This window comes from Tetrahymena thermophila (genome assembly GCF_000189635.1).
Source record: "Tetrahymena thermophila SB210 genomic scaffold scf_8254704, whole genome shotgun sequence".
Taxonomy (NCBI): domain Eukaryota; phylum Ciliophora; class Oligohymenophorea; order Hymenostomatida; family Tetrahymenidae; genus Tetrahymena; species Tetrahymena thermophila.
In genome coordinates, this window is record NW_002476469.1 from 1 (window position 1) to 13,246 (window position 13,246).

General features: G+C 20.0%; 4 protein-coding genes across 4 annotated transcripts; 3 read left to right on the forward strand and 1 right to left on the reverse strand. All coding sequences in view use genetic code 6, as the record gives it.

Annotated features, from left to right (window-relative positions):
* Positions 1-49: 49 nt before the first annotated feature.
* On the forward strand, positions 50-747 carry TTHERM_01541730 (hypothetical protein; the record flags this gene model as incomplete). The annotated part of the gene is made up of 2 exons (XM_001029391.1): positions 50-145; positions 658-747. The coding sequence occupies 2 exons, from the start codon at positions 50-52 to the stop codon at positions 745-747; spliced, it is 186 nt and encodes a 61-aa protein (XP_001029391.1).
* A 2,706-nt stretch (positions 748-3,453) lies between these two features.
* TTHERM_001541731 (hypothetical protein) lies at positions 3,454-3,891 on the reverse strand (the record flags this gene model as incomplete). Its single annotated transcript, XM_012796709.1, has 3 exons — positions 3,454-3,530; positions 3,582-3,716; positions 3,771-3,891. The coding sequence occupies 3 exons, from the start codon at positions 3,889-3,891 to the stop codon at positions 3,454-3,456; spliced, it is 333 nt and encodes a 110-aa protein (XP_012652163.1).
* A 2,289-nt stretch (positions 3,892-6,180) lies between these two features.
* On the forward strand, positions 6,181-8,677 carry TTHERM_001541732 (kinase domain protein; the record flags this gene model as incomplete). The annotated part of the gene is made up of 2 exons (XM_012796710.1): positions 6,181-7,191; positions 7,424-8,677. 2 exons carry the CDS (start codon positions 6,181-6,183, stop codon positions 8,675-8,677), a joined length of 2,265 nt encoding a protein of 754 aa, XP_012652164.1.
* Positions 8,678-9,283: 606 nt separating this feature from the next.
* Positions 9,284-11,836, forward strand: TTHERM_001541733 (kinase domain protein; the record flags this gene model as incomplete). The annotated part of the gene is made up of 10 exons (XM_012796711.1): positions 9,284-9,482; positions 9,637-9,978; positions 10,029-10,205; positions 10,295-10,353; positions 10,412-10,525; positions 10,579-10,597; positions 10,857-11,193; positions 11,255-11,309; positions 11,380-11,688; positions 11,760-11,836. Coding segments are annotated over 10 exons (1,688 nt in total), but the record flags the coding sequence as incomplete, so codon positions are not given.
* Positions 11,837-13,246: the final 1,410 nt, after the last annotated feature.

Consider the following 13,246-nt stretch of genomic DNA (forward strand, 5'->3'; position numbering starts at 1 on the left):
TTTAATAAGACATAATGAACAATTAAATATAATAAAAAGGATGTAATAAATGACTAATTAATTTAACTAAAATACCTCACTTTTGAAGAAACTTCAATTCTTTTACACTTTGTTGAAAAATATCATACACTAATTTTAATAGCGAGTAAAAATACAATTTAATTTTTATTAAAATATTAATTTTATTTTAAAAAATAATAAAATAGGCTGTAATATTTATTTTAATATTTACTAATTTATTTTCATGATAGATAGACTTAACTTATTATTGATTAAAATAATTAATTAATTAAATATAAACAGTTAGTAATTAATTTATTTCAGTACCTATAAATTAAATTAAGCTGATTCATTTTAAATTTGGAAAATAGTTGGTGGTAAAATTTAAAAATTAAAATAATAATTTATTAATTGATTGATTGATTAATTAATTAATTTTTTAATAATAAAACAATTGTAGAATGTAAAATTTTCAAAAAATTGGATCTATTTTGAGGTTAAAGACAAATTATTTTTATTGATTCTGTAATTAGTGTAAAAATATTATTTACACTTCTAAAATAAATAAATAGCACAATAAAAAATAAAAGTAAAATTTAATTTGTTAAGAAGTTTTAACTAAGAATTAAATAAATAATATATAGTTAATATAGGAAGATAGACAGGTATAACAAGTGTGTTGACTTTCAAGAGACTTAAATATTTAGAAGACTCAATCAATTTGTTTATGACACACAAACCTTATGATAAATATTGATTTACAAAAAAATTAGAATGAAAGGATGAATAAATAAATAAGTTATAATATAATAAATATGTATGTAATTCGTTTATGTTTTTATTTTTATATTGTAAACTTAATTTTATTAACAATTTTTTTTTTTTTTTAAATGAAAAATAAATATGAAAACAAAATAAAAAAAAATGACTTATTTACTTATTTATTATTAATAAAATTATAAACTAAATCAAAAAATATTTTTATAAAATCTCAATAGTTTATTTTTTTATTTAAAATTTAAAAGCAATATCTAATGATTAAAAAAAAATTTACAAGTTATAAAGTAATGAGAGTGATTTAAAATAGGATTAAAGCTATATAAAAAGTAAATAATGCAAAGAAGAAGGAAAAAAAGGAGTAAGAAATAGAAATATTTTATTTTTAAATTAAAATGATTAAATTAAATATCTTGTAGATAGATATCTAAGAATGCTTATTCTACTTAAGTAGCAAGGACAATTATTAATTAATTAAAATCATTAAAAGCTTTGTATATTTTACTCTCTAAACAAAAAGATTTATACATTATACATTTGACCGTCTGTCTGTATGAATAATAAATATTATTTATTAATTGTTTATGATTTGTAAAAGATCTATTATAAATTTTTTCATTATAAATTATTGAAGTTTATCTAAAATTTTGAACATATTTTTTTGTTATAAAGTAAATTTTATTTATGTAACATTCCTTAATTTTGGTTCTAAACAATGTTTTTCGACATTTTTTACAAACAAAATATTTTGAATGCTCTAAAAATTGGCGATTTCTCCAAATTCATTCATTCGGATTTTGAAATAAGAATCTATGGTATTTGAATTTATATTAAAGAAATTATTTATTTATTTATTATTTAGTCCATTTATTTTTTGTATTTTTAAAAAAAATCCTTTTGTTTGTTTTAAAAGGTAAGAAATATTTTTGATTTAGTTTTCTGACAAGGAATTTTATGAATTTATTTCTTTTATTAAGCTGTCAGAAAATTAAAAATGATAATAAATAAATAAATTAATTAATTACATATTTTCCTACAAGAATTAGTAGGAAATTTAGTTAGTCCAATTTAAATCATATCAATATACCAATAAATTTAACTAATTAAAACATTTTGTTTGTTTGTTTCTTTTTATATATTTAATATCTCTATAGTTTTTAATACAAAGTATAAGCAAAATGAATTGAAGAAGAATATCTTTTGTAGGTTGGTTGGTGAGATAAATGCATTTATTAGCTATTTTTAATAAAATTATTTGTTAATTGATTAATTATATTATTAGATTAAAATTCTTTGAATGGATGGATATTTTTGAATTCAAAAGCTACTGCTGCTATCTGTTTTAGAGTTTACTTCTTTTCTAAATATTCTTAGTTTTCCAAATAAAATCATAGCTCATATATTTTACTTTAATTATCACAAATGCAAATGAAGAATCATATTAGATTTTTTATGAATGTTCATTTTTATTTAAAGTAATCATTATTTTATAAATATACTCAAATCAGACAAAATATTAATCTATCCTTAAATAGTATTGTCTGTCTGTAAATCCTTAAAAAATTGACTAAATTATCTTCCCTTTTAGAATATAGATAAGAAGAACAAAGATAGAAAAAAAAATTTGAAAAGATTGTAATAACAACTATAAAATTAGAGAATATAGTGGAATCTTTAGGAGTAACCTAACAAAGTTCATAAAAAGCAGAGAAAAAAATAAGATAGGAAAAAAATTATAAAAAAATAAACTGAAGTATGCTAATTTTAAAGAAATTAGGTTATTATATTAGTGCTACAAAATTGTACATTTTTTCTTAAGCTATTGCAACATTATAAGCTACCTATAGAGCTTCTTTGGATCGCTTAGCACTCATAAAGGAAAGTTAATTCTATATTATGCTTTAATTTTAAAAGTAAAATAATTAGGTTTAAAGTTATTTAACTATATCTGAATAAAAAATTATTAATAAAAATTATTTTTATTTTAAAAATAAATTCAAAAAGATTTCAATTAAAGGCTAAACAAGCAAGCAAGTTAGTTAGTTAGTTAGTTAGTTAGTTAGTTAGTTAGTTAGTTAGTTAGTTAGTTAGTTAGTTAATTAATAGAAGAAGTGTATTTTAATTAAATTAATTTCAAATAAATTTAAATTCTGCTCTTAAGTTTTTCTTAGAAAATTTATCTTCTAGATTCTAACTTAGATGCATGGATGAATTATCCTTAATATAATCATTTAAATTATGTGAATGAAAAAAAAATAGATAAAAATCTAAATTATAGTTTTTAATTTTATTTTGGAAACAAATAACTTTTGCATTCAAATAAAAAAATTCATAGTTGATTATTTTTTACAAGTAAGTAATCTTCTCATAAAAAAATTTTTAATAGATGCATGATATAAAAATAATCTCATACTGAATTATACTCAAATTCATTAAATAAATTTCATTCATTTTTTCTTTTTTAAATTTAATATTTTTTTTTAAAGATGTGTCAGTAAATTATCTTTCGTACAAAAAATTGCTTATATTTTAATTATTTCTTATCAAACTTTCATAACATCAATAAACTTCTAATTATTAATATATACTTAGGTACTTAATACAAAAATAATCTAAATAAATTTTTAATTTCAAAATAATGCTTCAAAAAAAGTATAAGAGATAAAAATATATATTTCACTACAATTCATGTAAATCATAAGCTATTTATGGTAGATAGTTTTATGCAAACTATTTAAATGTTTTCTCTAAAGCTATGAGTGATAAAATTTATGTAAAAATATTATTAACAATTAATTTTTTACTATATTTTTTGAGTTGAAAAATAATCTTAGTATTTGTTTAGTTAAATATATAGCCTTTCATTATTCTTTCAACAAGAGTATTTAATAAAAATGATTTATCTCTTATTTCTTATAGAATATTTGTATCAATTTCTTCTTAATTTATTAACAATTCATAAAGGTGATAAAAACATTTTATATAATAATTACTAGGTATATTAACTTTTATCATTTTTTTAGATTAAATGCTATTTACTATTTTATGCATTTCGTAGTAGTCTTCACAACTTTTGCTTGAGCATTTTTCATCTTTATTTTTAGTAGATGACATGTAGTATTCTTATCCACCATTCAAGATTAAATCTATACTTCTAACAAATTTTAAATCAAGTTTACATAATTACTCATTAACATGTTATAACTCTTCATTTTATTAGCAAGAAATAACTTTGAGGCCAAATTATCTTTCAATAGTCAAAAACAAAAATAGCAATAAATAAATTGAATTCCAAATTATTATCTGCAAATGATTAATGTAAAACATGCTTTAGTTGAAATTTTAGAAGTTTTTAAAATCTACTAAATTTGTATTTATTCCTACACAATAAATATACAAAGCAAATCTACCTATCTGAGCAATATAGCTAGTGTTATAGAATTAATTATTGTAATTACGACTAAATGATTCAATACATTTGTTTAATAGAATACTTTGAATTGTGGCAAGGCGAATTAACGGATTTTACTGATTTTAATAGAAATAGGACATTTTATAATTCTAAAAAGCAAATATTATCAAGTTACAGAAAATTAGACTAATACCTGAACCAATGTAGAAGAAAGATTTTAGTGTTATGTAGTAAGTATAAATTGTTGTAAAGGTTTTTATTATTTTTAAAGCATGTCTTTTGAATATAAATTATTCAAAAGAATTATTATTCAATATTATCACTTATAAGATAGATAAAAATATATTGAATTAATAAATAAAATAAGCTAAGTATCTGTAATTCAATGAAATGTTTTAATTTTGCAATAGTTCTATGTGAAAAAAGAATATGTATTAAACCAAATTCTGAATAACTGCTCTAACAAAATGAAACCTAAAGGTTAAAGCAACACACGCTAAGTTGCTTATTCTATTAGTAAAAATAGGAAAAATCCAACCAAGATTTAAGACATCCAAGATTATAAAAACTGTGTTATCTTGGAAAAATCCAAAGAAAATTAATATTAATTTATCTAAACTAAAACTTATCCAGTAAGTATAAGAGTAAGATGTTTCACCGCTTAAATAACATTTAAAGCTAAATATTATGTTTAACACATCAATAGTATAATTAAATAGTAAGAAGATTATTAAATATCTTTTATTTGTAGTAATATCTATATACCTATTCATTCTCTTATCTTTATTTGTTTATATTTTGAAATATTTAATATAACAAACTGTATTATTATTTTATCAATTTTAATTTTTTTTATTTTTTTATTATTTATTTATAAAATAATTATGTTTTATTTTTGAAATATAAAAAATTATATAAAGAATTTGGATGAGTATAAAAGAATTCTTTTAATTTAAATTTATTTACTGTTTGTTTTTAAACTAAATTAATTAGGTAGGTTCTTTAATTTAATCAAGAAATGTCTACATTAAATTTGAACAAATTTATTGTTTTTTCTTATTATTTTGATATAAAAATTATAAAGATTGCATAACCCAATACTAAATTGCTAACTAAATTAAATTACCACTTTTTTATTTTTATAAAAAATGTCTACAGTAATTATTTATATAGCAGTTCAAACAAATTTTCTATATAAATTAATTAGGTCTCTAATTTACTCACAATGCGTCTATAGCATTTATTTACCTTTTCTATAATAATTGAATGGAATTTAATAAAAATTTGATATAAAAGAATTTATTTAATTAACCAAAAATATTTCATAATCCATACTTTTTTCTATATAAATTAATTAACTCTTTAATTTACTCATAATGTGTCTATAGCAAAATTATTAATAATTATTATTATATTTTTTTAATATGAATTATACACAACATATGAACATTAAAATTTCTAGTAAAAGAATTTGTTTTATTACATAAATTATTTTAAAAGAAATTAACTAAGTAGGTAGACACTTTAATATTCTCATAAATCGTCTATAACAAATTTGAAGATTATATTTTTATATTCACTTATTAAAAAAATATTAGATATTTATTGTAATAGTTAATTCACTACGCTTAGCTTAAAAAACAAATAATTAAAAAATAAATTTTTAATTTTTTATCATAATTTAATATTTTTTACTAACAAAATTAGTATAATTAATAAATCGCCCTATATTCCATATATAATTTTTATTATTTATTAGTTGTTGATCTTTTTTCGTTTAAAATTTGATAATAAATAAGTAAACAACATTTATCATCTTTTATTATAATGTATTTAATTTTGCAATCATAAATGCTAAATTCACTTAGATAATTATTCATTCTATTTATATAATTTTCTTAATATAAATCTGCTTCTTAATAATTAATTAATTAAATACTTTTTTCAACATACTCTTATTAAGAAATACTGCTAATTAATTAGCAAAATAAATGAATTAAATCTAAACTATTGAAGATCTTAAGCTCAACTAAGAGGAATTCTTCATTTTATCTAACAAAAACTACAGAAGCTGTCCTAGACATCCTGATAATTGGATTGTATCATTAAGCACTAATCCTAGTTCTACCCAGTTTCTTCAATGCGCTGAATGTTTTTCTGAGAATCCCAATTAGCAAACTCTGAATTTAGTTGGACTCATCAAAGAAAATGAAAAAACTATTTTTAAAAATTACCCAATTTATGGGGAAAATCATATTTATGAAAAACTTAAGTAAATCTTCAAGGCCGATTGCTCTATTGATGGATTAAAATCTAAAATTTCATCATTTTTCTTAAATTTAAGAAAATAAATAGAGCAAAAAATCAATCATAAGGAAGAATAAATGATGAGCTAAGCAAAGTCACTTTGGAGCTTTAATGAATAGGTAATTATTTAATATAATAAACTTGCTGAAAAGGAATAGCTTAAGAATATTATCACCAATTTCAAAGATGACTTTGACAAGTAAAATGAGCTTTTTAAAGAATTATTCACTCGAATTTCTACTAACTAGAAAAGATATTAAGAAGAATTGAATGAAAAGATAGATTTATTTGAAACTCAAAAATCGATGATCAATTTTGAAATAGCTGAAAATATCAATTAGAATATCTTGCAATTAATTGATACAATTGATATGTTTGTTATCAAAAACTTCTAAGATCTTAATATTAATAATTAAAAAGAAAAATTTGACCTCTATGTATAAGATATTTAAAATAAAGACAAAAATGAAATGACAACAAGCTAGTTAATGACTAAGTTAATTAGCAATAAATTAAATTGCTGTTCCAAGGAGTTAATTAAAGAGCTACAATAAATAATGTTCAAATTTTCTAACAGTATAGATAGAATTGACCTTAAAAACCATTTAAATGAAGATTTATTGCAATTAGACTTTGATAAAATGAAAGACGAAGAAGTTGATTTAATTAAGGATCTATCAAAAGGCTTCATTACAGTAATATTACAATTTTAATTATATCTACTTCATATCTTTCTTAAATAATTTAGTTTTTACCACCCCAAAATAAATATCAAATTTTCAACTCAATTCTAAATTTTTTAACAAAAATATTTTCATATTTTGTCTAACCCTATTTTTTTATTTTTATTTATTGGTAAATTTATACTGAAATCTAAATAGATTATATAGTTAACTATTATTTCATTTTTCAATTTTATTTTAATAGGGTAAATAAAAAGTAGAAGTAAGAAGTGAGAATAAGAATAAATTAATTTAATTAATATCAAATAAATTTAATTTCTGTTCAGAATCATTTCTTAGCAACTTATCAACTCACTTTGATTGTTTCCTTCCTATAATTAACAAAATTGACTTCAAAGATTACTTATAACCTAATAAGACTCCAATAAATGCAAATTTTCTAAATAATTTGTAGTTTTAAGAAATCGAAGATCTTGTTTAAAGATTAGAAACTTCAAACAATAAGTAGAATTAGAAGAATGTGAATGGAAATCTATTAAATTAATAAATAGAGATGAAACAGTAAAAACTAATTTCTCTTTTTGAAAACAAAACAAATTATTGTAATGATTAGTTTATTCAAAATGCTAAAAACTCTGTTTAAAAATATTCATAAATTGTCAATCATTTATTTTTAAATGTAGAGATTTTCAAAGATAACAAAAGCTAAACAATTGATTTTAGCAAACTTACAACAAAACAAATAGATAATTTAGAATAACTAGTTAATAAAACATCTTAACTTACTGAGTAATTTGGACAAGCTTACTACAATAGTACCTCCCCTATTCTTGAATAATAAAATTCGAATTTTATTTTAAATAAATTAGGAAATAATAAAGATATTGAATAGTTATTGGTAAATTATCCAATTTTTGAAAATATAAATTTACCTTAATTGAATATAGAATTTATAAAATCATATAAAGATGATAGTTAATAATTAACTTTAGAAAAAAAAAAGCTATCTGGCTATATAGTAAAGCAACCCAAATCATTAAAAGGTTAAATATTTACAAGAGGTAAATTAGATCCTAAGATAAATTACATTTTTAGATGTAAATCCAACAAGTATTTAGCATGCAATCATTTAAATTTTGGAATACTAAATATGTAAGAAGTAAATAATAAAATGCTATATTAAGAAAATTGTTGCTTTGACACAACTAAAACTAAATATGGTTTAGATAAAATATTAAAAGGAAAACACTTATGTGATATAGATATAATAAAATAAATAAAAGAAATAGAAATTAGAGTCAATATTTCTAAGAGAGTTGTATTATTTATGGATTATCCAAAATATTAAAATATAAACAAAGTTGAAGAGTCTAAAATAATATAAGACAGGGATTATTGCTTTGGAATAGGTTTCGGTAATCCAGGCGATGATTTTAATATTGAAATAGAAACATTTTTAACAATTGATTAACATTTTGATAACTTTAATTCAAAATGATAGTATTAAGAAAAATAATATAATAATTATTGAGTAAGAATTCATTATAAGAATAAATTTAAAATAATTAAATATAAAACTATTAAATATAACTATTTTTAGTTATTTAATTTATTTATTTATATTATTTATATCAATAAGTATTTTTTATAAAAAACGAAATATTTTAAATTAGTATTTTATTTTTAATTTTACAACTTTCAAATTTTATTTTTTTCTTTCAAAAATTAATATCTTATTATTAAAAAATATACTAAAACTTTTAAATTATTTAAAAATAATATTTTATACAACAAAGGAATTTATTTCATTTTATTTTTTAATTAGCTTTTTTACTCAGAATTTATTGTTTTTCACAATGTCTTCGTTTTTGAATATCTTTGAGGAATTTGGATTCAATATTCTAATTGATATCTATTCAAATTTAAAGGAAGAGCTATGACAAAAGCTAAAGAAATTTGATTATAGCTTATAATAATTAATAAATCAAACTAATTAGTTAATCAAAAAGTTAATTAACAAATAGGTAAGAAAAGTAAGTAGACTTTCAAAAATAGGAAAATTAGTTATAATAGCTCAAGCAATTAGGGTTCAAATTAGTTAAGGATGCAATCACAACACTCTCAACATTAGATCTAACATCCATAAGGATCATCCCAAGGTTTTGGAATGTTACAACAACAAGGATCATAAGAATCAGACATCATTTATAAGAAATTAGTTTCGCATATTTAAAATAGATAGAAGATCAAACAAATGTATAAAGACAAAGGTATTCAGATGCTAGATAAGCCAGAATAGATTAGTAAATACTTTTCACATAACTTATTTTAATAATTTTTGAATTTACTTCTATATTTAAATTGAAATTTATGGCTGTTTTAATGAAAAGCTTACTAAATAGTCTCACATATTATTAATTATCAATTATTATCATAATTATAACTATTAATCAAAAGTTTCAGATATCAAAGAACCACAACTAGATCCCACTTAAAGTCTGATTTATAATATCATCAAAACTGAATTAGAGCAGGAAGGATTCTCTGATTTTAAGTACTTAGGATAGGGAAAGTAAGGTTGGGTCTTTTTAGCAAAAGAGTTATCCACAAACAGAAGATTTGCAATCAAAGGATTTCATGTCAAGAATTCTTAGGGCTAAATCTTCTAAGAAGCATTCAACGAAGCACAATAAGAAAGCAATATGCTCCAAAAGTGTAAAGGATCTTCATATGTGGTCAATTTGTTAAAGAAAATTGAAGGAAAGGAGTTTACCTACTTAATTTTGAGTGAATGTTAAGGTAAAAATCTTCATTAATTTATGAGATTGTTAAACAAATTTTATTTTAAGGAACTCTTAAGGAACTTATTGAAAAGAATCCAAACAAAAGACTAAATGAATTATCTGCAATCAAGTATGCTAAAGATATTGCTGAAGGTCTTTTGCACATCCATTCCTAAAAGTGTATTTCCAATGATCTCAAAATGGATAATATACTCATTGACTATAATGGAAATGCTGTAGTTTGTAAGTTTTTACATTAAAAAATTCAATTTAGATTTTATTTACTTTGTTTTAATTACTAACTAACTAATAAATAAATAAAATAATTATAGCTGATTTAGGATTGGCAGATAATATCACAAAAACATCTGGATACGGAATGAATGAATATGCAATTCTTTATATTTCTTTTATAAAGCCTAATTTCTTAAGTTTTTCTTTATTTACAGTTAGGAAACTGGTCATTCTAAGCTCCAGAATGTTATGATCCGAAGACATTTAAAGATTATTCAGAGGAATACAAAAAACTAGGGTTAAACATAAGCACAAAACCAACTATTAAAGTAAATTTGTTAAAATCTAAACCAAAATTTTAACTTATATTTTTGTATTAAAGAGTGAATGCTTCTCATTAGGTAATTAATAATCTTACTTACTTATTTATTTATTTAGTTATTTTAATTGATTGATCAGTATATACAGTAAACCCTCTCTATATTGGGCATAATAGGGTTTAAGATTATTGGTTAAAATAGTTAGTATTTACCCAAATTATTGAGAGTTCCCAAAAATATATGCATACCCAAAATAGTGATATTTTACTGTAGATAAATAGATAGATATAAAGATTAATAATAAGATATTCAATTAGATAAATTGTTTAATAATAAAAAGGTTATCTGATTTACCATATGGTTTAAGACTTAGATTTCACTTTACTTTTCAAGAAACACTTACCATTGAATTACAGCATAGAATTTTAGCAATTCACATACAAAAATCAACTTAAGTTCATAATTGACGGATTAACTAAATTCAAGCCAGAAGATAGGTTATCGATAAAAGATGTTTTAATTATATTAAAAGGAATTATTTCATTTGAATTTTAACTAGATTAGAAATTTATCGAATTCATGGATGATCATGATCAAAACACTTAGCAATTCATTCGCAAATTCAAAAAAGACATTGAATTTGTTTAGAATTCTTCAGATAAATTCTATCCTATTATGTAACTAACTAATTAACTTAATTCCAACAATTTATGAATCTATTATTAATATTTTTTTAAGTAAAAAGGAATAGGACTTCATCTAAGAGATCCTCTCAAAGCAATAGCAAGGACAGGTTTAATCAATTCTAACTTATAACATTTTTAATTTGTGTAATTTAATAATGATTTCAATATATTTTATAGGATGCAATAATTTCTCAGTTACGCCAATCAAATATCTAATTAGAATAACAAATTAAATCATTAAAAGATATTCAAAAGCAATTAGAAAATGAATTAAAAGCACTTAGAAATCAAAAAGTTTAGTTGGAAGCAACAACAGTTGAGTCAAATCAAACAATTATCTTGCTAAAATAAGAAATAGAAAAACTAAAGCAGACTCAAAAAACATTAGAAAATGATTTGAAAGCATAATCTAATTAAAAGCAGAATATTTAGAATTTTAATTCATTTTAACCTATCGTTTCTTAATAGGAAATTTAAAAAAAGGAAGTAAGTTTTTTATATAGCAATTAAATTATTACAAATAATTTATTATTTTATCTTAATATTAAACAATTAAGGAAGAAGAAGCTTTAAAAAAGCAAAAGCAAGAACAAGAGCAAGAAAAGTAAATTCAATTGCAAAAAGCTTAAAACAAGTAATAAATTAAAATTTTCTACACTTAGAAAATTAACTAAATGATTAAGTTCATATTTAATTTAAATTAATTTAATACAAATTTATTTTGTTTTAGTTAATTTAAATTCAATTAATTTTTACACAACAAGCCAAAAATGAAACATAAAAAGTAGTTTATAATAGAGTAATCAAACATACAAACATATTAAATTTTTAAGAATAAATATAAAAATATAAAAATAGAAAAAGCATATTTTCCAAAATTTTCTATTTATTTCCTCCATTTTATATTTAATGAATGTTAAAAGTTAAAAATAACTTGAATATTAATTAATGCTAGGTAAGTTGATTGATCTCTTTCTACATTGCTTGCTAAATTTATATATTTTTAGTAGATAAATTTTTATTAATTATTTAGGTAAGAGTATTTTTAAGAATGAATATCTTGCCAATTTAAATATAAAAAATAGAAATTATTTCATGATTACAAATTAATTTTGAGTCAGTAACCTTCAAACAATATCTTAAATTTTATTTTGATCAGAAATTTAATTTAAAAAAAGAATAATATTATAAGCAAACTAGCCAGCCAGCAAGCAAGCAACAAATTCTATTAAAAATTAAATAATTTTCATTTTTCAATTTAGTTTTAAAACAGAATTTTTTAATTTATTTTTGAAATAGTTTGTTTTAAAAATAAATGTATACATATTTTAATATTAATAAATAATAGGAAAAAGTAATTAGCATAAATATATTTATTTATTTACCAACACAAAATCTTAAAAAACAAACTTATCATTTCAGTGCAACATATACTTTTTTAATTAATTATTGGAGATTCTATCACCATCTTTTAATCTTATCTTTATAATTAGAGGGTAATATTTTATTTTATTATTATTCATTAATTTTAACTATATTATCAATTTATATTCAATTCATTTATTCATTAATTAATTAATAAATCAAATAAATAAATAGATAGTAACATTTTGAAGGAATAATTCTGATTTAATGTTGATTTAATCATTTAAAATTTAAAATAGTCTGTAAATTATTAGCTAATTTTATACTTTTTAATTAATCAATCTACTCACTCAGAATATAAAATAATTATTTATCTTTTAATTAAAAATAGGGTGTAATCATTAATTAATTATTTATTAAAGAAAAAATCATCGCTTTCTTTTTGATTTAAATAAACATGGGAACTTATTTATTTATTTATTGATTTATTTTAATATTCTAAATAGTTGGTAATTTATTTATTATTTTAATTTACATTCTTCAAACTATTTTATTTAGATTTTTAAATGCATGCTCAATTTATATTTAATTTTAAAAATAGGCAGTAATTCATTTATTTATTTGATTGAAGAATTTCAGTAAGATTAAAGGTTCCTGATGAATTTGTTTTCTCATTTAA